The sequence below is a fragment of the Myxine glutinosa genome, chromosome 10 (assembly GCF_964187855.1).
Source record: "Myxine glutinosa chromosome 10, kmMyxGlut1.1, whole genome shotgun sequence".
In the NCBI taxonomy this organism is placed as follows: domain Eukaryota; kingdom Metazoa; phylum Chordata; class Myxini; order Myxiniformes; family Myxinidae; genus Myxine; species Myxine glutinosa.
In genome coordinates this window covers 16,684,356-16,711,358 of record NC_136270.1, presented here as the reverse complement: position 1 = coordinate 16,711,358, position 27,003 = coordinate 16,684,356, and the positions used below count along the sequence as shown (strand labels likewise).

At 46.3% G+C, this 27,003-nt stretch overlaps 1 protein-coding gene across 3 annotated transcripts; it reads right to left on the bottom strand.

Moving 5' to 3' along the window:
* Nucleotides 1–845: 845 nt before the first annotated feature.
* On the bottom strand, nt 846–26,615 carry DCAF12 (DDB1 and CUL4 associated factor 12). 3 transcript variants are annotated; one of them, XM_078785376.1, is made up of 10 exons: nt 26,303–26,615; nt 22,838–23,148; nt 21,162–21,297; nt 20,025–20,085; nt 3,900–4,084; nt 3,664–3,729; nt 3,404–3,563; nt 1,864–2,057; nt 1,478–1,644; nt 846–1,361 (listed from the first exon to the last, which is right to left on the bottom strand). In XM_078785376.1, exons 2-9 carry the CDS (start codon nt 23,095–23,097, stop codon nt 1,486–1,488), a joined length of 1,221 nt encoding a protein of 406 aa, XP_078641502.1. In that variant the 5' UTR covers nt 23,098–23,148; nt 26,303–26,615; the 3' UTR covers nt 846–1,361; nt 1,478–1,485. The 3 variants fall into 3 exon arrangements, with proteins under 3 accessions (XP_078641502.1, XP_078641503.1, XP_078641504.1); XM_078785377.1 differs by lacking the exon at nt 21,162–21,297 and having other exon boundaries at nt 22,933–23,148; nt 26,303–26,611; XM_078785378.1 differs by lacking the exons at nt 20,025–20,085; nt 21,162–21,297; nt 22,838–23,148 and having other exon boundaries at nt 26,303–26,612.
* Nucleotides 26,616–27,003: the final 388 nt, after the last annotated feature.

Here is a 27,003-nt window from a genome sequence, read left to right as displayed (position 1 = left end):
CAAAGTAGTACTGGCAAGAACCAGTCACATTCCACTCCCCTTACCTCACCCCTCACCACACCAACACCAATCCCACCTCTCTTTGAGCAAATTGAGGGAGTTAATTCTTCCCAGCAGCTGTCCATCAGCACATGACAGGTGGGAACTTGTTCAATGTCTGTGGCAATAATTGGTCGAAGGCCTCAGGGTAGACATTGACAAAAGTCCCAACTCCACCCATGTGAACCAGCAGAGCTTGTGGAGAGTGACATGCCGTGAGGGGCAGCGAAGAAGACATGTGGTTGTTTCATGCACCTGTGGTGTGGTTCAACCTGCTGACCATGTAGTCCAGCTGACTCTCTCCCACTGGTGACCTTCACCTGCGGCCGCCGCGTGTAGATCGCCGCATTACCTATGGTCACGGGGCCGCCTGACATGCCCACTATCTTTTACCCCTGCCAAGTTGTGCAAATTTGGTGTCCAGGGGAAGATAGGTTGGTTGCATTGCACATTGGTTTATTGCAGTTTATTAGTGTTGTTGTGCAACAATTCATTTATTTATTTTAAAAAATAAAAATAAACCGCTTTCCTCACATTGATGCAATTTGTCACATCACTGGTTCATTTGGGCTCCATGGAGTCAAATCATTGCAACTTTATTTGATAAAGAGCCCAGGAAGAGCCCTGCCAGTTCTCAGGCCTGCGTCAACGGCTCAACGCAGTGACCTGGACAGAAAACTTTTAGTTTGACCAATTTTGGAGTTTAGGTTGCGGTGGCCGTCGGGTGTGGTCCCGTCCCGTCCGACAGCTGCCTTCCACACACAAAAATATTGGTGAATGTGATTTCTGCAAACTTTGGACACAAGTTACTTTAAAGTCCATTAATTTTATTATTTACAATTATTTTTACATCTCACAAAAGCGCAAAAAGGGTATTCTTAAAATTGCATCGTTTAAAACAACATACAGCAATGGGAATAGGTCTTCCTCTATCAGATGTTGCACTACCAACAGGAGTGAGTAAAGAATTCCACGCTGAGATTGTGGGATACGTCCATAACCTCCAATCGGCAGTTTTAAAAAGCAATCTCTTCCCCGACGCATCTTCCCCCCACCCCAAGAAAGGTGCTGCTTCATAAATCTGCCCTCGTGGGGAAAACAAACTGATAGATGTTACTAAAATATGCCAACTACATTTTCACGAGTACAGAACATAGTCTTGTTTATTGTGCACAACCAATCATAGTGAACACATCTTGTTGGCCATCAGCAAACCCTTGATAATAAAAATTTACATTCTTCAACAATGCGACCTGTTTGTCAAAATGGTAGCACACAGAAATGGATCCAGCTCGTGCAGCTCTTCAGACGGCACCTGCAGACTGTGGGGTTGAAATAAAACAGAGGAACAATCTCTGATGAGAGAGAAAAAAAGAAGAAATCTGATAATCGAGCAAATTGCCCAAAAGTGCACTTATGCCACTCCCTTACTGCCTACCCGCCAATTCACTGCCACACGGCCGCGTAGTTCCCGTGCAAACCGGTGGGCAACGGGCCGCCGGCCACAAAGAGTCGTGTGCCCGATGCATCGTAGCAATGGGTGTACACTGCATTTGGAAAATGCTCCATTTCAGAGAAATAGTCACGCCATGTTGAGTCATGGTTCTGCAACATGATTAAAGGTTCTATTTTCACCATTTCACAAAGCACTCGTAAGATTTCTTAACTCGTACGTGTTCACCAAACTATAACTCCACTTGATTACTTTAACTATTCCAAGTCACAACCCAAAGCAAAACGGGAATTCATTCACGTTACACCCGCTTTCACAGTTCACAATTTCACACAAAATACAGATTGGATCAAAGACCGAGAGCCAAGTACCAGCCAGCCTTTCGACGTGGATAGCTTGAGTAAATCTGAGGCACGGGACTTCGCCACCTTCCAGCCAGGCTCGGATGCTAAGGTAAACAGCCCGGGTGCCAGGAAGCGTTGGGCACGGATGTCGTAGAACTGGATCGAGCCCTGGCCAGTTCCCATGGTCACGATGTGTTCTCGGAAACTCACCGAGCGGATCCCTGCGTCGGACATGCTCTCATCAGCGAAAAGTAGCCAACAAGTTGCCATAGAGCTTTGACAATAGACTTAATGTTACACTGTGAAACTTACAAGGAATAGCAACTGGAATGCTGGGGTTGAGGCGCGTGGTGCGATGAAAAACTCCATTAATGGAAGAGCAAAAAGAGATGGATTAGCGATTGATGCAAAAATGTAAAGCCAAATGGGACCAATCAATCATTTTGGTTTTATTAGAATAAAAGAAAAAAAAAAGAAAAAATGTACATGACTAGTCCAAGGACTAATAATGTCAAGTTTACAATAGAAATAATTTCACATCGTAACAAATACATGAAACAGACAGAAAAAGAAATCAATTATCTATTTGCATTGGTGAATCAATCAAAACCGAAGAAATTCATTTGAAAGGTTGAAATGCTTCGGTCAATATATGAATGTCAATAATTACATTCAAAATATCTAAATACTTGTATTAAATAACCTACACCGACTTTAAAATAGCATAATATATATATATATATATAGAAAATATACAGCAACCAACTATAATATATAACATTACAAAAATGAAATATTCATGTATTTATGCAGGAAAAATGTATTTACCCGATAGGGGCAGTCATAACAGGATCGTGATAGTCACCTCCCATGTCAGTAAAGATTGTCCAGAATCACAGCTCCTCTGGTGGGTGCAGTAACAATTTGACGTAGCAAAGTTTACTTGGAAGCAATTGATGAATAATGTTACTTGGAAGGGAGGTGGGGGGATCCATAGCGTTAAGACTATAACATGGTTAGATTCCCCTTGTAACAGGATATTTGAGATACCGGTAAGTAAAGTATCTTGTAAAACATACACCGAGGAGGCAGTGTAAACTTTAAAACAGATGGAGTGAGATTGTATCGTGTAAAACCTCCCGTTTTTAGGGAGGCCAGGTGAGGACTTGGGCACAGGCACGTGGATGATACTTTGCTCATTTAAAAGGAAACAGCACAAATTGTTTGACCGGCGTATAGTAGGCCATGGTAGCACAGTCAGCTGTAGATCCCTGGAGAGTTTGCCTTTCAAGTAGTAATAGGTAAGTATGCTGGATCTTGAATTGATCAAGGGTGTTCTGTGCCTGGTGCAACTGAAGTGACGAGTGGGTTTTGGTTGGCCGCGTTTGAAATAAAAGGATTGATACGGATTCCGAACGCCTCAGCTGTCTTTTCCTTCCATGCTAAAAACCCATCCAATCAATCTGCTTCGGCAGAATTGATGGTTTGTGTAGACTGTAGAGCATGGTGGACAATTCAAAGACACCCCTTTCCTTTCCCCTCAATAATTCTAAAAACCGATACGTACCACTGCCCCTCTCCTTCGAGTAAACAGACTTGGGGACCTGGGCTTGCCGGGGGTCGAGGAAAGAGACGTGCGACTGGGAGCCAACTGCATAGACCGACCACTCGGACCCGTACGCTAGGCACACGTTCTCTCTACAATGCTGAAGTTTCCTGGACAACACCTGGCAAAAAAATACTCTGACTAAAACATGGCCACCAACCAACAAATGCTTGACCACCAATTCATTCCAGAAATCATCAATGCTGAAAACACCAGAATACCTTGTCCAAGCTCTGATGGACCTTCCATAGGTGGAAATAACCATCAAGAGAGACGGCACCCAATTCCTGAAAACAGAACAATTAAAAGGTTATCCGAAACAAATTGGGCCAAGGCAGGCATGGTTTAGATGGCAATTCAACAAACCCAGCGTAGACAACACACACCACACCATCTGCAAGCTCCCCCCCGCAGTCAGCTCTTAGTATCCATGCAACGCACCAAGAGCATCACGCACCCTGTTGTGTGCATTGAAGGTCAGGGCTCGAACTTTACAGGTGAATGGGTTGATATTGTTAGTCGGGATGTCCTCCAGTGCCATTGGCTGGATGTGCCGATAATTCTCCACCACGGCGGGTGTCCTCTCTTCAGTTAGAAGATTTTCATCTATCTGCCACATGCCCATGGATCCATCCCGTGACCCTGAAAATAATCAATTAAACACCCTTTCAGACATGTGCCCGACCCCTACTCATCATAACAAAGTATAAAGATGGTAATGGTGCAGAATGATCATACGACTACTTCTTCAGAACAAGGGCTAGGGTTTTGACCAAAAATGACAGCTCATCCATTCAATACTTCAAACAACATAAGTCACTCTCAACGTAGGTCAAATAAGAAAATTTACAAAACAAAGAGAAATTAAGAGAAGAAATAAAAAAAGACCATTTGGCCCATTGCACGCATGTCGCACCTGCATTGCAGCTGCATTGCAGCTACCCCCAATGGGAAGAAAATTTCAACATAAAATAAGACCAACAAACAACAACAACCCAAAATCAAAACAGCAGCCCAAAATCATTTAGAGAAGTGCACTATGGATGCAGTGGGGTCATTGCCTATTTCTAAAGTGTGCAAAGTGCTCAGGATGAGTTTTATGGGCAAAGCCGGTTTTCCAAGTTTAGGGTGGGAAAGGCACCATGGACAAAGTGCAATTTCCTACCCCAACAACTGTTGGGAAGGCAATGGCAAACCATCCAGTATAACAATTGCCAAGAAACTGCCTTGGCAATACTGAACCTGTCATCTGAACAAGAATACGAATAAATTGATCTCCTTCATGTGGACCTCAAACACTTCTGTTTCACAGATTATATTGGCCACCACCTTGTTCCACCCACAATACTTTGACCAGCATCTGATATCACTTCCTGCATTACGAGACTATAACATATCAATTCATGCATAACTAGACTTCAGCATTGAACCATTATAAATGTTCGGCAATTAAAAGGTCCACTCCAACCTTTAAATGCCTTCAAACAATGCACAACTTAATATCCCAAGCAATCGATATAAATAAAACACAGTTTTTTTTTTTGTTTTTTTTGTATACAAGATCGAGGCTCGTGAAAGAGCGAACATTTATCACACAGAAAGACAAACCGACAAACCGACACATAACCGACAAACCGACACATAGAACAAATAACATCGGGAGCGGTAGACAAGATGGGGAGAGAGGGGGAAGGACACAAACACAACATTTTAGAGCAGGAACCGAGAGACATGGAGACATCGAGAGATCTGTGGGAGGGAGAAGGCTTTGGGGGGGAGGCATGGGAAAGGGGGTGGGAGAGGCATAAAACATATGGACACTGCCAGGACTACCAGGAAAGAAGTTGGAATTACAAACAAGGTGGATCTGGGGTGAATTAGTGGGGGTAGAAAAGATCAAGGTTTTGGATGGGGGAAGATAAGAGATGGTGGTGAACAGCTGTTTTAAAGACCTGGAGGGAGGAGTGGGATTGAAGGGAGTGTGGGAGTTTGTTCCAGAGGCGGGAGAAAAGAGGAATGAAGGAGTGAAGGTGAGCAGAGAGCCGAGATTTCGGCAGTTTAACCATCAGAGGCTTGCTGGCAGATCTTGTGCGACCTGTAGGAATATTTGGGGGACAGAGCACAGAGAGAGCTGGGGGAGCAAGGCCGGAGAGGAGTCGGTAGAAGACGGAAAGACCACCAACCTGCCTGCGGTGAGTGAGTGAGAGGCCCTTGGAGTTAGCTTTATCACGGGAGATTCCAATGATTCAGAATGCTTTGCTTTCAACAGCGTGAAGACGAGCTAGGTGTGAGGCAGGAGCACCAGCCCAGAGGGGAGAGCAGTATTCCATTGAGCTGCAGATGAAAGCCTTGTACGTGGTGAGGAGCTCAGGTGTGCCAAGGAAGGACTTCGCACGACGGAGGATGCCCAGTCGGCGACTGGCTTTGCAGGCCAGCTTGGAAATGTGGTTTTCCCAAGAAAGATCATGGCAGATAGTGAGACCCAAAAGCTTCAGCGACAGAACTTCTTGGAGAGGATTGTTGAGAAAGTAGATGGGAGGGTTGTCCAGTCGATCTTTTCGGAGAGACATAGTAAGAGTGTGAGATTTGTCAGGATTGAAAGACATGTTCCACTTGTTTGACCAGTCTGATTTTGTCCAGGTCTTCAGAGAGTGAGGAGGCTGCAGACTGCCGATCTGAGGGAAGAGGAGTGGAGCGGCAGAGAGTGGAGTCATCAGCAAAGAGATAGAGAGGATTTTCCAGAGAGTCGGAGAGATCATTGATAAAGACCAGAAAAAGCACAGGGCCCAGCACACTGCCTTGGGGAACTCCAGCCTGAACAGGAAGGGGAGATGAGAGAAATCCATTCAGGGCCACACGTTGACTACGACCAGAGAGGAAGTCCGCAAGCCATGCATGGAGATTTCCATGGATACCATAGGAGTAGAGTTTGGTGAGCAGAGCTGGGTGCCAGACCGTATCGAAGGCACGTGATATGTCGAGGGAGACAGCTCTGATTTCCTGTTTGGCATTGAGGACCTCCATCCATTGTTGAGACAGGAGAAGCAGCATGTCCAGAGTAGAGTGACCTGGTCTGAATCCAAATTGATGATCAGAGATCAAGCCATTGGAGAAGAGGAAAGATTTCATATCCGAAGCAATGATGGATTCCATGACTTTGCTGATAATTGGGAGCAGGCTGATTGGTCTGTAGTTAAAAGGATCTGTTTTTGCACCTTTTTTGTGTAAAGCGGTAATGTTTGCTGATTTCCAGGATGCTGGCAGATGACCTTGAGCAAAAGATAGGGTGAAAAGAACAGAGAGAGGGTGAGATAGAGCGGCAGAGCAGGATTTTAGGACCCGTGGGCTGATGCCGTCTGGTCCAGTTGCAGAATCAGAGTCGAGGTGAGACAAAAACTCCTCCACCTTGTCAGGAGAGAAGGACACAGAGTCCAGGAGCAGTTGGGTTCGACTGGGAAAGGTGGGAACAGAGAGAGATGGGTTTGGGACTAAAGATTTTGAGGCAAACACAGAGTTGAGGCATTCGGCTTTGTCACGTGCGATGTCAACTGTGTGGCCATTTGAGGTAAGGGAGGGGATGGAGGGGGAACAAACACCAGAAACGGATTTGACCAGACGCCACCAGGATTTGGAGGAAGGAGACAGGTTTGAGAGTTTGTTCTTGAGTGAGGAGAGATAGTGCTTCCTGGCACTCCTGAGGGTAGACACACACTTGTTCCGAGCTTGGTGGAAGGAACTGAGATTGCCTTCAGTTGGATTAGCCTTCCAAGAGGCAAAGGCAAGTTGTTTCAGGGCAACTGCCTCACCACAAGATTCGGTGTACCATGGACGGGAGGAAGGGTAAGACAACTGAAGACGAGATGGGATAAATCTGTGCATGAGAGAGATCAGTTTGCTTTGGAAGAATTCCCAGGAAGAATTGATGTCAGAGGCAGTGGAGATGGGAGACCAATCCAGACGATTGATGGCTGCTTGAAGCCCGTCCCAGTCGGCCTGAGTGAAATGCCAGACTCTTCGACGCTGAGGAGGCTCTCTGAGAATGGCCAGAGAGATGTCCACTTTGACAAGCACATGATCAGAAGAACCGATTGGAGCAGAAGAAGAGCAGCAGACATTAGCAGGGAAGTTTGTCATAACCAAATCTAGAAGAGAAGAAACTCCATTGGCTGAGATCCGGGTCGGGAAATTGACAGATTGTGTCAATCCCAGTGAGTCACAGAAGTCCTTTGCTGAGGTTCCATGACTGGTGAGAGAGGAACCCACACCCAACCAGGTGGCATGATGACAGTTGAAGTCACCACATATGAGGAAGAGAGAGTTGGGATGAGTGGATAGAAGTTGGTCCATGTTGTCAGAGAGTGAAATGTAAATTGAGTCATCACTGTTTGGGGGACGGTACAGAACACATATGAACAAAAGGTGGGAGCGGAGAGGAACCCGTAGCCAGAGGTACTCCTGGGGGTGAGGAGGAGAGAGGGCAGTTTGTGTGTGTGTTACCTATAGACTCCGAAACGGAGAGGCTCACGTACTTGATTTTTGGCATAGACATGGCCATTGAGCCTGGGAAGGACATCGCCTACCGAAAAATGACCTCCGATGACGAGATCGGAGAGGCTCACGAACATTGACAATAAAAAACATAAAAAAACATTGCCTCAAAAAGAGAACCATGACAATTACAACTACATATTGGCAGGGTGCAGCCCGAAGTGGAGATCGGTTTCTGAGGTTTGGGACATGGAATGTAGGGACAATGACAGGGAGATCAGGAGAAGTGGTGGAAGTATTGGTCAGAAGAAGAGTGGACATATGTTGTGTGCAAGAGACGAGATGGAAGGGAAGTGGTGTGAGAATGGTGAAGGGTATGCAGGGACAGAAATACAAGTTTGTGTGGCAAGGGTGCCCGGAGGGCGTGAATGGTGTTGGTGTCCTGTTTTCTGAGGAGTTTGTAGACAGTGTGGTGAGTGTGACTAGAGTGAGTGATAGGTTGATGATGGTGAAAATGATGATTGGAAAGCTCTTGGTGAACGTCATCTCGGGATATGCTCCGCAGGTTGGTCGAAGCAATGAAGAGAAGGACAAGTTCTGGTGTGCGATAGAGAAGCTGATGGAAAACGTGAAAGATGAAGAGGTTGTTGTGGTGGGAGGAGACCTGAATGGACATGTGGGAAGGAGTATGGATGGTTTTGAGGGAGTTCATGGGGGTTACGGTTATGGTGTGAGAAATGGAGAAGGTGAAAGGATTTTGGAGTTTGCTGATGGAGCTGATTTGTTGATTTGTAATACTCAGTTCCAGAAAGAGGATAATAAGCTTGTTACATACACGTCAGGTGGGTCGACGACAACCGTTGACTACCTGATGGTGCGGAGGCGAGATAGGGGGCACCTCCGGGACACAAAGGTGATCCCGGGGGAGGAGGCTGTTTCACAGCACCACTTGGTTGTCTGCGACATAAAAATGAAAGGTGCGAGGAGAGCTCGGCGGGTGAAGTACCAACCAAGAATGAAGGTGTGGAGGTTGAAAGAGGTGACAGTAAGGGAGGCATTAAAAGAGAGGCTGAGTAGGGTAGAGGATGATGTGGTTGAGCTTGAAAGTGGTTGGATGTCAATGAAAGCTAGTCTGTTGGGAGCCGTTGGTGAGGTATGTGGATGGACAAAAGGACCACCGAGGCACTCGGAAACATGGTGGTGGGATGATGAAGTTGGAAAGAGGATTGACGAGAAGAGGAAGAAGTTCAAGGAGTGGCAGAAGGCGAAGGGTAAGGGAGCAGAAACAGCAGAGCATGAAAGTTATAAGGCAGCCAGGAAGGCTGCAAAGAAAGAGGTAGCAAAGGCGCAGGAGGCATGTAGGAAAATGTTCGGAGAACGCTTGGATTCAGAAGAGGGTCAGAAAGCAGTATTCAGGATTGCAAAGCACATAGCGAAAGAGAGGTGTGACGTGATGGGGGTGAGTTGCTTGAAGGATGAAGTGGGACAAATCGTTGTCGACTCAGATGGAATTAAAGGAAGATGGAAAAGATATATGGAAATGCTGTTGAATACAGAGAATGAATGGGATGGCAACATAGAGAGTAACCCAGTTTTAGGACCGGCAGAGAAGATAACTGAGAAGGAAGTTGAGGAAGCGATAACAGCAATGAAGAGTGGAAAAGCGGGAGGGCCGACGGGAGTTGTGGGAGATATGTTGAAGGCAGCAGGAAGTTGGGGTGTGAAGAGAATGACAGAGATCTGTAATCTGGTGGTGAAAGAAGGCCGCATTCCAGTGGATTGGGAACTGAGTACCCTCGTCCCTCTATACAAGGGGAAAGGTGACCCTCTGGAGTGTGGCTCGTACCGAGCGATAAAGTTATTGGAGCATGGAATGAAGGTATTGGAAAGGGTGTTGGAGAGGAGGATAAGGAAGAAAGTGAAGATCGACGAAATGGAGATCGACGACTATCTCGACGATCGACGACTATCTCACCCTCTCTCTGTTCTCTTCACCCTCTCTTTTGCTCAAGGTCAACTGCCATCTGCTTGGAAATCAGCCAACATCACCGCTTTGCACAAAAAAGGTGCAAAAACAGATCCTAGCAACTACAGACCAATCAGCCTTCTCCCAATTATCAGCAAAGTCATGGAATCCATCATTGCTTCTGATATGAAATCTTTCCTCTTCTCCAATGGCTTGATCTCTGATCATCAATTTGGTTTCAGACCAGGTCACTCTACTCTGGACATGCTGCTTCTGCTGTCTCAACAATGGATGGAGGTCCTCAATGCCAAACAGGAAATTAGAGCTGTCTCCCTCGACATATCACGTGCCTTCGACACGGTCTGGCACCCCGCTCTGCTCACCAAACTCTCCTCCTTTGGTATCCATGGAAATCTCCACGCATGGCTGGCGGACTTCCTCTCTAGTCGTCGTCAACGTGTGGCCCTGAATGGGTTTCTCTCATCTCCTCTTCCTGTTCAGGCTGGAGTTCCCCAAGGCAGTGTTCTGGGCCCCGTGCTTTTTCTGGTCTTCATCAATGATCTCTCTGACTCTCTCGAAAATCCTCTCTATCTCTTTGCTGATGACTCCACTCTCTGCCGCTCCATTCCTCTTCCCTCAGATCGGCAGTCTGCTGCCTCCTCACTCTCTGAAGACCTGGACAAAATCACAGACTGGTCAAACAAGTGGAACATGTCTTTCAATCCTGACAAATCTCACACTCTTACTATGTCTCTCCAAAAAGATCGACTGGACAACCCTCCCATCTACTTTCTCAACAATCCTCTCCAAGAAGTTCTGTCGCTCAAGATTTTGGGTCTCACTATCTGCCATGATCTTTCTTGGGAAAACCACATTTCCAAGCTGGCCTCCAAAGCCAGTCGCCGACTGGGCATCCTCCGTCGTGCGAAGTCCTTCCTCGGCACACCTGAGCTCCTCACCACATACAAGGCTTTCATCCGCAGCTCAATGGAATACTGTTCTCCCCTATGGGCCGGTGCTCCTGCCTCACACCTAGCTCGGCTTCACGCTGTTGAAACCAAAGCTTTCAGAATTATTGGAATCTCCCGCGATGAAGCTATCTCTGAGGGCCTTTCACTCACTCACCGCAGGCAGGTAGGTGGTCTTTCTGTCTTCTACCGACTCCTCTCCGGCCTTGCACCCCCAGCTCTCTCTGTGCTCTGTCCCCCAAATATTCCTACAGGTCGCACAAGATCTGCCAGCAACCCTCTGATGGTTAAACTGCCGAAATCTCGGCTCTCCGCTCATCTTCACTCTTTCATTCCTCTTTTCTCCCGCCTCTGGAACAAACTCCCTCACTCCCTTCAATCCCACTCCTCCCTCCAGGTCTTTAAAACAGCTGTTCACCACCATCTCTTATCTTCCCCTATCCAAAACCTTGATCTTTTCTACCCCTGCTAATTCACCCCAGATCCACCTTGTTTGAAATTCCAACTTCTTTCCTGGAAGTCCTGGCAGTGTCCATATGTTTTATACCTCTCCCACTGCCCCCTTCCCACGCCCCCCCCCCCCAAAGCCCTCGCCCTCTCTCAGATCTCTCGATGTCTCCATGTCTCTCGGTCCCTGCTCTCAAATGTTGTGTTTGTGTCCTTCCCCCTCTCTCCCCATCTTGTCTACCGCTCCCTATGTTATATGTTTTATGTGTCGGTTTGTCTTTCTGTGTGTTCATGTGATTAATGTTCGCTCTTTCACGAGCCTCGATATTGTTAAAAAAAAAAAAAAAAAAAAAAAAAAAAAAATGCAGTTTGGATTTATGCCAGGAAGAGGAACGACAGATGCGCTTTTCATTGTGAGGCAGTTGCAGGAGAAGTACATGGAGAAGAGGAAGAAGTTGTTTTTTGGGTTTGTTGATCTGGAGAAAGCATTCGATAGGGTTCCACACAAAGTATTGACATGGGCATTGAGGAAGTTAGGAGTGGAGGAATGGTTGATCAGAGTAGTGATGGCAATGTACAAAAGAGCGCGCACAGCTGTAAGGACGAAGGACGGGAACAGTGGTGAGTTTGAGGTGAAGGTGGGAGTGCATCAGGGGTCGGTACTAAGTCCACTACTATTTGTAGCTGTGATGGAGGTGCTGGCTCAGAACGTAAAGGAGGGTTTACCGTGGGAGTTGTTGTATGCAGATGATCTGGTGTTGATTGCGGAAAGTATGGATGGACTGAAGGAAAAGATGAACAAGTGGAAGGAATGTATGGAGACAAAAGATCTGAAGGTGAATATCGGAAAGACGAAGGTGATGGCAAGTGGTAAAGCATGTGGTGAGGTGGAAAGAACTTGGAAGTGGCCGTGTGCTGTGTGCAGGAAGGGTGTCGGAGTGAACTCCATTCAATGTACAATGTGCGCTGAGTGGGTTCATCAAAAATGTAGTGGTCTGAGAAGGTCATTTACCAGTGTGGCAGCTACATTCAAATGTAAGGTGTGCACAGAGGGAGCTGCAGATGGAGGAAATGTTGAGTTGGATCTTGGAGACGGCGTGAAGCTGGAAGGTGTGAAAACATTTTGCTACCTCGGAGACATGCTGAATGGAGAAGGTGGATCAGACTCGGCAACGGTTGCTCGAGTGAGATGTGCATGGAAGAAGTTTCGGGAACTGAGTGGCGTGCTGATGAGGAGGAGAGTGTCGCTGAAGCTGAAGGGAAAGGTGTATGCTGCATGTGTGAGAAGTGTTATGATTTATGGGAGCGAGACATGGGTAATGAACGTCGAGCAGCAACGAAGGCTGGAAAGGGTGGAAATGCGAATGGTTCGATGGATGTGCGGAGTATCGTTGAGAGAGAGGAAGACAAATGATGAATTGCGAAAGATGATGGGAATATTGCCTGTGATTGATGCTGTGAAGAGGAACAGGCTGAGATGGTTTGGTCATGTGTTGAGGAAGGATGAAAGTGACTGGTTGAGAAGAGTGATGGAAATTGATGTAGAAGGAAGTAGAGGACGGGGAAGACCGAGAAAGACTTGGCTAAAGATGGTGGAAGAAGAAATGCGGGCAAGGGGGTTAACAAGGAGAGATGCAGAAAATAGGGCAAAATGGAGAAGATTGTCATGGGGACCGCAAGGCTAACCCCCGCTCTAGCAGGGAAAATGGCCTTAAAATGCATGTTGTTGTTGTTGATGACGAGATCCATATTTTTTATTCATATGTAACTTAGCGCATTTCAGCGAGGAACATTATACACTGAATTTCAGCATGTGCCAGAGCAGCTCGCTGATTCTTTCAGAGCGATCACGTGATGTTCCATCCTCGCCGCCAGACCACTGAACTGAAAATATATAGAATGACCATTGCCATTCACACCACACAGGTGGAGATGTAGCTACCGGGCACCATCTTGGTTGGCACTTGATGCTGGGCGATGGTGATTTCCGTCATGCGTTTGCACGTAATTCAGAGCGAAAAGCGATTGCGTTTTTTATTCATATGTAACTTAGCGCATTTCACCGAGGAACATTATACACTGAATCTCAGCATGTGCCAGAGCAGCTCACTGATTCGCTCAGAGCGATCACATGATGTTCCATCCTCGCCGCCACTCGCTCACGTAATTGATTTTTCGCATAGACATGGCCATTGAGCCTGGGAAGGACATGGCCTACCTAAAAATGACCTCCGGTGACGAGATCAATATTTTTATTCATAGCGCATTTCAGCGAGGAACATTATACACTGAATCTCAGCCTATGCCAGAGCAGCTCGCTCATTCGCTCAGAGCGATCACGTGATGTTCCATCCTCGCCGCCAGACTAGCTCACGTCCCTCCCGCCCTGTCCCCCCCCCCCCATCCCCTCCCCTCCCCACCCCTCCTCCTCTTCCCCCCTTCCCACCTCCGCCCCCTTCGCCTCCGCCCCGTCCCCCTCCCCTCCCTCCTCCCCTCCCGTCCCCTTCTCTCCCTCCCCTCCACTTCCACCCCCCACTCCCCTCCCCACCTCCCCCGCCCGGCAACGCCGGGTACTTCTGCTAGTCAGAAATATAGATGAACACATCTTATAAGTTGCAACAAATAAATAACAGGAGATGAGTAATAAGAAACATACAGTGCCTATATAAAGTCTACATGCCCTTTCATAATTTTCACCTTTTGTTGTCTTATAGCCTGGAATTAAAATGCATTAAATCAGACTTTTCCACCTTTATTTACATATCGAAACCCAAAACTTCTAAGTGAAAAACAAATTTCAGAAAATTAATTAAAAATACAAAACAAGAATATCTTGGTTGGATAAGTGCCCACTCCCCTGAGTCAGTACTTGGTGGAAGCACCTTTGACAGCAATTGGCGGGGGAAGTCATGGTTTTTCGAAGCTGTCCCGACCTTCATGCACGCTCGAAGGTAAGTAATTGTTCACAATTGTATTTTTGTCGAAACTGTATTTATCTTACATGTGTGTACCTAAAGTGCGTCCCTTGGAAGATTATCGGTGTTAATCTTTCATACCTGTATAGAGTGGTCGAGTATTTCGTGCCGCGATATATTGCGGCCTTGTTGTTCTTCAAGCTTCCTACCTGGAGGTTTTATTTTCTCTCAGCGGTCGATTGTGGTCCTGCTACTCTCGTTCTCTCAGTTTTTTCCCAGTCTTTTCACCCCATACTTCCTTGTTTAAAATCTTAACAAAAAAAACCAAAAACATTTCCTTCTTTGTTCTTTTCGTTCGTTCGTTCTTCGACCACATGTTTCACCCCCATTTCATGCCATTCCCCAGATCTGTTTGGCCCTGTTCTTTTTGCTGACATATTTTGCCCTGTTCACGTGACTCGTGGTTGTCCCTCGAGGCCCCCTCTCCCCGTTGGTATTTTTTGTGAATATTAGACTGTTCTTCACGGTTCTCTTAAAATATGTTTAAACTTTCCCCTGCAGTTTTATTCAGTGGTATATTACAACATGCTGTTTTTCTTTCTATTTAAAAGGCTTTTTTCAATTTCCTCTCCAACTCAATTCCACTTCAGAAAAATATTCAATCTCTTATAATTCTTTCTCACTACATGCTCTAAATTCACATTCATTCCACCCCTCCTCCATCATTCTTAAACGGATCGCTAACTTGAAAATCACAATAAACCCAATTTGTTATAAATGTTCGTCTTTCATTAATCATCCACTTTCTAAACTCCCCCCTTGCCCCTCCCCTCCAAAACTCCCCCCCTTGCCCCTCCCCTCCTAAACTACCCCCTAACCCTCCCCTTCAAAACTACCCCCCAACCCCTCCCCTCCTACCATCCCTCTCCAATTCTCCCCCCTCCCATCCCCTTCTCAAAGCTGCCTCCTCCTGACTTCATCTCCCTTCTATCTCATACCTCCACCTCCCTCAACCTTCTACTTTCCTCTGCCACCCCTCCAAGAACCCCTCACTGTGCCTCATCCCATCACCATCAAACCTTTTGTCCTCATCCTTCCCTTTCTTGTAACTCTTCTGTAATCTCTGACATGCTATTAACTGCTCTTCCTACCTCCCCCGCCCATCCTTCATCTGCCCCTACCCCACCCCTCCCCTGCACCCGATGCTCCCCCTCTCTCCTCATTAACAATAGGGACCTCAAACATCCGGGGCCTTCGCTCAAACCTGATTGATCTCTCCATTCAGGTTGCTTCTGACAATCCAGACTTGATCTGCTTAACAGAAACTTTCCTCCTTCAAGATGTCTCTGCTTCCGTAATATCTCTTCCTGGTTACTCCCTCCTCCGGTATGATAGACCTGTGGTGGGGTGGCTATCTTTATCAAAAACTCTCTTCCTCACTCTCCTTGCACTGCCCTCTCTCCACCCCACCCCCAGGAGTACCTCTGGCTATGGCTTCCTCTCCGCTCCCACCTTTTGTTCATATGTGTTCTGTACCGTCCTCCAAACAGCGATGACTCCATTTACATGTCGCTGCTTGACAACATGGACCAACTTCTATCAACTCATCCCAACTCTCTCTTCCTCATATATGGTGACTTCAACTGTCATCATGCCAGCTGGCTGCATGTGGGTATCTCTCTCACCAGCCATGGCACCTCAGCAAAGGACTTCTGCAACTCATTGGGACTGACACAATCTGTCAATTTCCCGACCCGGATATCAGTCAATGGAGTATCTTCTCTTCTAGACTTGGTTATGACAAACTTCCCTGCAAATGTCTGCTGCTCTTCTTCTGCTCCAATCGATTCTTCTGATCATGTGCTTGTTAAAGTGGACATCTCTCTGGCCATTCTCAGAGAGCCTCCTCAGCGTCGACGAGTCTGGCATTTCACTCAGGCTGACTGGCACGGTCTGCAAGCAGCCATCAATCATCTGGACTGGTCTCCCTTCTCTACTGCCTCTGACATCAATTCTTCCTGGGAATTCTTCCAAAGCAAACTGCTCTCTCTCTCATGCACAGATTTATCCCATCTCGTCTTCAGTTGTCTTACCCTTCCTCCCGTCCATGGTACACTGAATCTTGTGGTGAGGCAGTTGCCCTGAAACAACTTGCCTTTGCCTCTTGGAAGGCAAATCCAATTGAAGATAATCTCAGTTCCTTCCACAAAGTTTGGAACAAGTGTGTGTCCACCCTCAGGAGTGCCAGGAAGCACTATCTCTCCACACTCAAGAATGAACTCTCAAACCTGTCTCCTTCCTCCAAATCCTGGTGGCATCTGGTCAAATCTGTTTCTGGTGTTTGTTCCCCCTCCATCCCCTCCCTCACCTCAAATGACTACACAGTTGACACCGCACATGACAAAGCCGAATGCCTCAACTCTGTGTTTGCCTCAAAATCTTGTGTCCCAAACCCATCTCTCTCTGTTCCCACCTTACCCAGTCGAATCAAACTGCTCTTGGAATCTGTTTCCTTCTCTCATGACAAGGTGGAGAAGTTTTTGTCAAACCTCGACTCTGATTCTGCAACTGCACCAGACGACATCAGCCCACGGGTCCTAAAATCCTGCTCTGCCGCTCTATCTCACCCTCTCTCTGTTCTTTTCACCCTATCTTTTGCTCAAGGTCATCTGCCAGCATCTTGGAAATCAGCAAACATTACCGCTTTACACAAAAAAGGTGCGAAAACAGATCCTTGCAACTACAGACCAATCAGCCTGCTCCCAATTATCAGCAAAATCATGGAATCCATCATTGCTTCGGATATCAAATCCTTCCTCTTCTCCAATGGCTTGATCTCCGATCATCAATTTGGATTCAAACCAGGTCATTCTACTCTTGACATGTTGCTTCTGCTGTCTCAACAATGGATGGAGGTCCTCAATGCCAAACAGGAAATCAGAGCTGTCTCCCTTGACATATCACGTGCCTTCGATACGGTCTGGCACCCAGCTCTGCTCACCAAACTCTCCTCCTATGGTATCCATGGAAATCACCACGCTTGGCTTGCGGACTTCCTCTCTGGTCGTAGTCAACTTGTGGCCCTGAATGGATTTCTCTCATCGCCCCTTCCTGTTCTGGCTGGAGTTCACCAAGGTAGTGTTCTGGGCCCTGTGCTTTTTCTGGTCTTCATCAATGATCTCTCCGACTCTATGGAAAATCCTCTCTATCTCTTGGCTGATGACTCCACTCTCTGCCGCTCCATTCCTCATCACTCAGATCGGCAGCCTGCAGCCTACTCACTTTCTGCAGACCTGGAGAAAATCACAGACTGGTCAAACAAGTGGAACATGTCTTTCAATCCTGACAAATCTCACACTCTTAGTATGTCTCTCCGAAAAGACCGACTGGAAAACCCTCCCATCTACTTTCTCAACAATCCTCTCCAAGATGTTCTGTCGCTCAAGCTTTTGGGTCTCACTATCTGCCATGATCTTTCTTGGGAAAACCACATTTCCAAGCTGGCCTCCAAAGCCAGTCGCCGACTGGGCATCCTCCGTCGTGCGAAGTCCTTCCTTGGCACACCTGAGCTCCTCACCACATACAAGGCTTTCATTCGCAGCTCAATGCAATACTGTTCCCCCCTCTGGGCCGGTGCTCCTGCCTCACACCTAGCTCAGCTTCACGCTGTTGAAGCCAAAGCTTTCAGAATCATTGGAATCTCCTGCGATGAAGCTAACTCCGAGGGCCTTTCACTCACTCACCGCAGAAAGGTTGGTGGTCTTTCTGTCTTCTACCGACTCCTCTCCGGCCTTGCTCCTATAGCTCTCTCTGTGCTCTGTCCCCCAAGTATTCCTACAGGTCACACAAGATCTGCCAACAACCCTCTTATGGTTAAACTGCCAAAATCTAGGCTCTCTACTCACCTGCACTCTTTCATTCCCCTTTTCTCCTGCCTCTGGAACAAAATCCCCCACTCCCTTCAATCCCACTCCTCCCTCCAGGTCTTTAAAACAGCTGTTCACCACCATCTCTTATCTTCCCCCATCCAAAACCTTGATCTTTTCTACCCCCGCTAATTCACCCCAGATACATTTTTTTCGAAATTCCAACTTCTTTCCTGGAAGTCCTTGCAGTGCCATATGTTTTATACCTCTCCCACCTCCCCCCAAGCCCTCTCCCTCCCACAGTTCTCTCGATGTCCCTGCTCTCAAATGTTGTGTTTGTGTCCTTCCCCCTCTCTCCCCATCTTGTCAACCGCTCCCCTTATTTTGTGTTTTATGTGTCGGTTTGTGTCGGTTTGACTTTTTGTGTGATTAATGTTCGCTCTTTCACGAGCCTCGATCTTGTATACAAAAAAAAAAAAAAAAAATTACAGCTATGAGTGTTGGAATAGGTCACTATCAACTTTGCACAACTTGATTGGGCAATATTTGCCCATTCTTCTGTACAAAACTGTTCAAGCTTAGTCAAGTTGTGTGGGTAGCGTTGATGGACAGCAATCTTCAAGTAATGCCACAGATGTTTGATTGGATTTAGGTCAGGGCACTGACTGGGACACTCAAGGACATTTATATTTTTGTTCCTTATCCACTCTAGTGTAGCTTTGGCTGAGTGCTTCAGGTAGTTGTTATGATGAAAGGTAAACTTCCGTCCCAATTTCAGCTTTCTTGCAGAGGGAAGCAGGCCTTCCTCTAGTATTTTTCTGTATTTTGCTCCATCCATTTTTGCTTCTATTCTGACAAGTGCCCCAGTCCCTGCTGATGAGAACCATCCCCATAACATGATGCTGCCACCACGGTGCTTCACAGTAGGGATGGTGTTCTTTGTGTGATGTGCTTTTGGGTTTGCGCCAAAATGTTTTGCATTTAGGCCAAAAAGTTCCATCTTGGTTTCGTCAGACCACAAAACCTTTTGCCACATGGCTTCATAATCTCCGGAGTAATTTTTTGTATACCTCAAACAGGACTCAAGGTGGGCTTTTTGGAGTAATGGCTTCCTTCTTGCCACCCTACCATACAGGTCAGACTTGTGCAGTGCTTAGGATATTGTCACATGCACAAAGTGACCAGTCTTTGCCATTGACGCCTGTAGCTACTTAAAAGTTGCCATTGGCCTCTTGGTGGCCTCTCTGATCAGTCTCCTCCTTGCTTGGTCATCCAGTTTGGAGGGACGGCTTGATCTAGGCGTGGTCTTTGTGGTACCATACACCTTCCATTTCTTAATGACTGTCCTGACTGTGATCCAAGGGATATTCAAGACCCATCCCCTGATCTGTGCCTTACCACAACTTTATCCCAGAGATCTTTTGAAAGCTCCTTGGTGCTCATGTTGAGTCTTTGCTCTGAAATGCACTGCCCAGCAGAGAAAACCTACAGGAATAGCTGATTTTATTCTGAAATAATCAGAATCACTACAATTTAACACAGGTGGAGGCCAATGAATTTGGTGTGTTATTTTAAGGTGATTGGTTACACCTGAGCTAATTTACAATTGTTATTATAATGGGGGTGGACACTTATCCAACTAATATATTCTAGTTTTTATTATTATTATTATTATTTTAAAAATTAATGTTCTGAAATTTGTAGAATTTGTTTTTCACTTGGAAGCTGTGGGTTATGATGTGTAAATAAAGGTGGAAAAGTCTGATTTCAAGCATTTTAATTCCAGCAGATGAGGCAACAAAAGGTGAAAATTTTGAAAGGGGGTGTAGACTTTCTATAGGTAATGTATAATTAAATAAATTGAGAGCTTTACAAATGTGATCCTTTACTTGCAAACAGGATGTCCAGTAAATAAATAAATGTTCTACAAACCTGTAACAACCACATCATCACTGACCCACGCAATGGAAAAAATCCAGTCCTTGTGTCCATCCTGGGAAAAACACATGAAGAGGGGTTGTGTAGGTGGGGTCAGCATTACACGAGGTATATATTGTTACAGACTTGGTCTCGCTGGTAAAACAGGGGATAGATTAGAATAGTTATTTCATAGCATGTGTTAGTGATGTAATATCTGTGAATTTTAAAAGGTGTTGGGCAAGTGTTTAGAAAGATCTATTCCCACCACCACGCATGTTGGGAGAGGCGAAGGGATCTTACAAGCTAAGGGGTCAGAATTGGGATGTCTGTATGTAAACCCTGCCTTCCACCCCCACACCCTCCCTACATTATCGAGCCTTCCCCGTCATTTATCTGTCCTTTTATGGCACTTCCTCCCCATAATGACCAAAGAACATGACCTGCAGATGCAATTGTGGGATCAGTGCAAGACTGGATGGGCGAAGGACATGCCCCCATTTCAGGACATGTCAGGCTGTACTGTCCATTGAGCACACCCCACGGATGCTTCAATGGGGCCCGCAGGGATTATAAAATGCAGACTGCGAGCATGCTGGTTTGTGCTGTAGAGTCTGAAGTGGGTATACGCGTCTGTGGCAGTGAACATGGTGGCAGTGTCTAGTCTTCAGAGTCTGTGCTCGTGACTTGGTGTCTGCTGCGTGCGCATGGCTATTCCTGTCAGTCATCCTGCTGCGGTTGTCATGGTCGGAGCGAAGATCGGGCACGGAGACATCACGAGGACTTGTGTAACTACTCAGCGCAGCCAGCTCACGGCCCCCCCTCACCCCTCCCCCACTTGCAACCCCCTAAGGGGTCACGACCCACAGTTTGAGAAAAACTCGTGTAAGTAACCATTTTATTTTATAACTTTTGACATTTTTTTATATAAAAAATTTCCATACTTTTAAACAATTTTAAAAAATCACTCATTCTTGAGATTATTTATTTATCCATTTGCAGAATGCAAGCACACCAAACTTAATGAAACACAGTCATGTGAAAAAGTAAGTACACCCCATGCAAAGTTTTGACTTTTTCAACATATTTCAACATACAGCTATTTGATCTTCATTTCAACAATATTGATAGATATAAAAAAAATATAACCACCTTTAGAGGCCATTTTTCCCCGCAAAGCGGTGGTTGGCCTTTTTCGGGAACCGTGGTTGTTGTTGTTTTTTGGTCCCCTTTTTGAAGCAATGTTTTACGGCCGGATGCCCTTCCTGACGCCAACCCTTTTTGCCGCCTTTAACGACAAACAGGGAAGACAATATTGATAGATAAAGGTGATATAATATAACAAATATCATGAAACATTTACATTTTATAGTCCATTGTATATTTTAAATAAACACAAATGCAAATTCGCATGTGGAAAAAGTAAGTACACCCCTACATTTATCACTACTTCAAATACCTAAAATTAGAATCAGGTGTACAAGCTCAGGTGCAAATGATTAGAACATCGTTAGAGAGGATCTTGGAGGAACCTGTCTTATTTAAACCTCAGACATTTAGTTTGGTTTGCTCTTTGTTGTTGAAGTGTGCGGCGTCACCATGCCTAGATCAAAAGAGCTCTCTGAGGCCTTCAGAAAGAAGGTTATAGATGCCTACGAGTCTGGGAAGGGATTTAAAAAGATCTCCAAACAATTTGAAATCAATCATTCGACTGTCCGGAAGATCATCTACAAGTGGAGAAGATTCCAAACAACTGCCAACTTGTTCAGGCCTGGCCGCCCCAGCAAATTCAGCCCGAGAGCAGACCGCAAGATGCTGAAAGAAGTCTCTAAGAACCCCAGAATGTCATCACGGGACCTACAGGTAGCTCTTGCCACTGTTGATGTCAAAGTGCACGAGTCTACCATTAGAAAGAGGCTGCACAAATTTGATCTACATGGGAGGTGTGCCAGGAGGAAACCATTGCTGTCCAGAAAGAACATCAGGGCAAGACTAAAGTTTGCCAATGAACACCTATGCAAAGACCAGCACTTCTGGAACAATGTGCCCATGACAGATGAGTCAAAGGTAGAGCTATTTGGCCACAGTACCAGAAGACATGTTTGGCGAAAACCAAAGACAGCATTTGACCACAAGAACCTGATACCAACTGTAAAGCATGGTGGTGGAAATATTATGGTTTGGGGCAGCTTTGCTGCATCAGGGCCTGGGAAGCTCACCATCATAGGTGGACACTATGAATTCTTCATTGTAGCAGAGGGTGCTTGAGGATAATGTGAGGCCATCTGTCGGAAAGTTGAAGCTCAACCGAAGGTGGACCATGCAACTTCACAATGACCCTAAACATACCAGTAAATCCACCAAGGAATGGCTGAAAATAAAGAAATGGAGGGTTCTGGAATGGCCAAGTCAAAGCCCGGATCTAAATCCCATCGAAATGTTGTGGGGGGATTTGAAACGAGCTGTGCATGCAAGAAACTCCTCAAACATCGCACAGCTGAAAGAATTCTGCATGGAGGAGTGGGCAAAAATTTTCTCCCAGTCGATGTCAGAGACTGGTAGACAGTTATAAGAAACGCCTACTTGAGGTTGTTTCTGCCAAAGGGGGCAATACCACCTATTAGAGCCAAGGGTGCACTTACTTTTTCCACATGCGAAATTTGCATTTATGTTTATTTAAATTATACAATGGACTACAAAATGTAAATGTTTCATGACATTTGTTACATTATATCACCTTTATCTATCAATATTGTTTAAATGAAGATCATATGGCTGTATGTTGAAATATGTTGAAAAAGTCAAAACTTTACATGGGGTGTACTTACTTTTTCACGTGACTGTATATAAATCTTGTATGAATTATGTAGGATGTACCCCAGTATCTGCAGGCATGCATCAATACATACGGATGGAGACTTACGTCTCCGACACACAGTGGGTCGAGTGTGGGAAGGCGGTAGACAGCCAGGCTGTTGGGGTTTGAGCCGCCTGTTGCCAACAAACTCCGGGAGGGGTTCATTTCGATGGCATGGATACCACAACTTGGGCCGCTCCTGGATCCCGGTGTCCCCCGTAACCCATCCATCAATGTTGGGATCTTTGTCAACCGTCCGGTCGAGAGGTCCAGCACAAATAGCTGGAAATGTTTTGGCACTGTAACTATCATGACTTAATAAAATACCAGAAATACAAAAATATTACAACTTAAAATGAAAAAGTTGTCATTTGCATCAAAGAACAAACAACTGTTGTGGCTAAAGTAGATAAAATTATATGACGTCAATTACTCCACAAAAGCTTTTTATTGTTTTATATATTTATGGGGAGAGGTTGAGTAGCATGAGCATCAGGACAACCTGCTGACTAAGATTCTAAATTCAGAACAATCAAAATAAACACAAATATTTACATTGAAGGTGTGGGGATGAGAGGGGGAGTGGGAGAATTCATACTTAGATTTTTGGAATTGTATAGTCTGTTTCAAGTAGGTTAGATTGCCATTTATCAGGGACCTGTTCATTTTGTTACTGAGGAGGCACGTGATGCTGAGGAGGCAGCACATGTAATTTATAGACAGTATAGTTAGGAGAAGCTGGCATTTAAACCTCTTGTTATCGGGAGGGGCCAGGTGAATAACAATCGCTTCATGCTTTGAAAGGATAGATTGTGATCTATCTGACCAGTGCTCAAAAGCCATGGTGGAGTAGTCTGCTGTGGGGAACGGAAATGAGGATAGACTTTTTTTTGGGGGACAGCCCATGAATAGCACGTTCCACAAGCAGCAGGGAGCCAATGACGGGACCTGCCGCAGGCGAAGGTCTTTCCCGAGCCAAAGAACCCGCCATGAGAAGCTCAGTGGAGGAGAACTAAGAATCCACAAGGACTGGGTTTGCAGATGCGCACATGCAAACAGGGTCGAAGTGGGATCCTTTTGGACAAAGAATGGTGTTCTCTTCCTCTCTCTCGCTGGCCCTCTGTCTTCCTCTGTGCTTACTCATCAGGGTAGGGAGGATTGCTCTCTGGAAATGAAGAAGCCACCTCACAATCCCTCACCTCCATTATATCGCTCCTGCACCCTTCCTGTTCCCTAGCTGAACCATCACCATGCACACCACTCATTGCGCCACCACTCATTGCGCCATTGGGAAGTCCTCACCTGCTTAACTCGCGTTTCCTATACTAAGAGTGTGGTCTGTGGTGCCTAGCGGGGTTAGGATTGTTATTTATTCATCCTTGTGTACAAGTTTTCAGGTCCCCACATCCATATTTGTGTCTGTCGACTTTGCTTGGTTTGTTCCGTTTTGCACGTCCCGTTCATCACTTCTCCCTGTCTTTTTCTTCCGTCTTAACTAAACCCTTATACAGTTAAAAAAAAAAAAAAAAAAAAAAAAAAAAACCTTTTCCATCCTTCCAACTCCAGTGCATGGCACTGCCAAATTAGGTTTATTTGGGGGACCTTGAAGAACGGTAAAATTGCAGATTAAATTGAACGCAGTTGTTATAAATCTCTCAGCCGTTTGTAGGATAAAAGATCCCTGTGTAGACAGCCCGTGTTAACAACGTAGGCTGTCTGACGCGACAATATCATAATTGTTAAAGCTCTGAATGAAACAAAGCTAAGCACATTATAATGTTGCCAAAATGGCTTCGAGGGGTAAAGATTGTAAAGCTTAGCAATAGTTATATTTCCCTATAGTACATGCTTAGCACATGTGTGGGGTAATGTAATTGTGATATAGGATTATACATCAATATTTGTATAGAAAACCGTCTTCTCTCCTCAATGTTTGATTTTTGATTGTTGTATGAATAGTATTGTACAGATAAACAGTTCCCATAGTCTAGAGTCGAGCGGGGTCCCAAGGGCAGTGCGCGCCCAGTTTGCGGAGCTGGAGAGAGGTGTGGTCCCTGCCCCACTCCTGCATGAGAAAGGTGTGCGCCAAGCCCCTGGCAGATCGGTGGAGCCGTTGGCTCCGGATGGAACTTGGCGCCATCTTAGCAGGCCGCAATGGGTATTTACAATCCTGTCTCTTCTTCTGAGATTTCTCCTGTGGCGTGCCTATGGGTTCGCTAAGGTTTACTTTGACAAGGACCTCCCGCTCGTACGAAGCCCAGGTGCGTATATGAATTGCCAATTGTGTATGTTTTTGTGCTCCCTATTTTGCCTTCCCCATTTATTAAACACATATTGAACTGGGTCTCCACCGAGTTATTAGAGTCAGTATGATCTGTAACACCATTCAGTTTTATAAAACATATAAAGGACAGATTTGGTGGAACATTTAGTGCCCAAGCTTAAACTTCTCCCCTATTGAGCTCAACAAACTGCTCCAGTCGCCATTTTGAGTGGCTCGGCATGGAGTAGGATTCCGGCGTGTCGCTCGATCGACGTCAGACAAACCAAATTAAGCTAGGTAAAGGTGGGATTAGGCCCTCGGTCCGGCCCGGTGTGTCTGGGCCGGTTGGCCAACGTGTCGTCGTAACAATATCAACTTGAAGTGCATTGGATCAAAGCTGACTTTTGCCAAAGAAATGTCTTTCTTTTTCCACAAATGAGTTTCAAGCAGGAACAGGGACAGGACGTCCCAACTGCTATATCTCGGTAAAGGTGGGATTAGGCCCTCGATCCGGCCCGGTGTGTCTGGGCCAGTTGGCCAACGTGTCGTCGTAACAATATCAACTTGAAGTGCATTGGATCAAAGCTGTCTTTTGCCAAAGAAATGTCTTTATTTTTCCACAAATGAGTTTCAAGCAGGAACAGGGACAGGACGTCCCAACTGCTATATCTAATAAACTTCTGGTACTCTACCTGAAGACAGACTATGTGCTGCCAAAGCAACTTTACGGTAAGGATTGCACTGGGTGGTTTGCCATTGTCTTCACAGTGGTAGTTAGGGCAGGAAGTATAATTTGTTCAGGGTGCCTGTGATAACTTGCCTACTCTTCACAAAGGACCCCGTCGGATGTTCAACTTCCACCGACTAATGCCGGCAGACAGGATGCCCAGCCTAACGTCCAATGGACGGGCACATACATTGATGAATCATCCTGCCTGTGAAACACCAGGATGACAGTTTATAGCTGCGTCAGGATTTGAACCCAGCTCAAACAGCTCAGTGGCAAGGGTGCACACCTCTAAAATACCCTGCCAGGACCAACTACTAAGTTATATAACAAGGTCAAAATCTCCAAACTGGGGTCAGAAAACTCATCACACAGAATAAATATTTACACGTACATCAAACAACATACATTTCGTCAAATTGGATCATGATGTGCCTGGCACCTACCGTGTTGCATTTGGTCCCACATACCACCTGCCGGTGGCTGAGCCATTGCGAAGCGAACACCTTGTTAAGAGCACCAAGACGATATTCGCGCTCTCGAAGTAGGTGTGGGACGTGATCGGCAGCATGACCTGCCAACCATTCAGGCACAACCTGCACAGTCCACTCGCTGGATCCGACAAGGCATCCGGTGTCCCGAAGCTGTCGATCAGCCAAACGACGCACAAACGAGCGACCAGGACAGGATTCTCGAGGGCGTTTAATGGATGAAGAGTCAGGGCAGCTCTAGCAAAGGAATAAAAACACAATGGTCTCCCAGCGATCCAACACCACACACACGCCTCGCGGAACAACATTGCACACTGTCCGGCTCCGCTGCCAAGTCGGGTCCATCCCCCACCCCCCTCCCGAACTCCCGATCAGTCAAGCTCTACTGGACAAACCCCTACCAACCACCCCCGCGAGATCAACGTCTACAGACCGCCCCCCGCGAGATCAACGTCTACCAACCGCCCCCCGCGAGATCAACGTCTACCGACCCCTCCCCGCGAGATCAACGTCTACCAACCGCCCCCCGCGAGATCAACGTCTACCGACCCCTCCCCGCGAGATCAACGTCTACCAACCGCCCCCCGCGAGATCAACGTCGACCGACCCCTCCCCCCCCCCCCCCCCCGCGAGATCAACGTCCACCGACCAGCCCC

Coding starts and splice junctions, on each gene's coding strand:
- DCAF12 (XM_078785376.1), bottom strand. CDS start 23,097: ATGGATGGGTTACGGGGGACACCGGGATCCAGGAGCGGCCCAAGTTGT. Junction 3,730..3,899: donor CCTTCAATGCACACAACAGG/GTGCGTGATGCT, acceptor TTCTGTTTTCAG/GAATTGGGTGCCGTCTCTCT. Junction 1,645..1,863: donor CCACGTCGAAAGGCTGGCTG/GTACTTGGCTCT, acceptor ATCATGTTGCAG/AACCATGACTCAACATGGCG.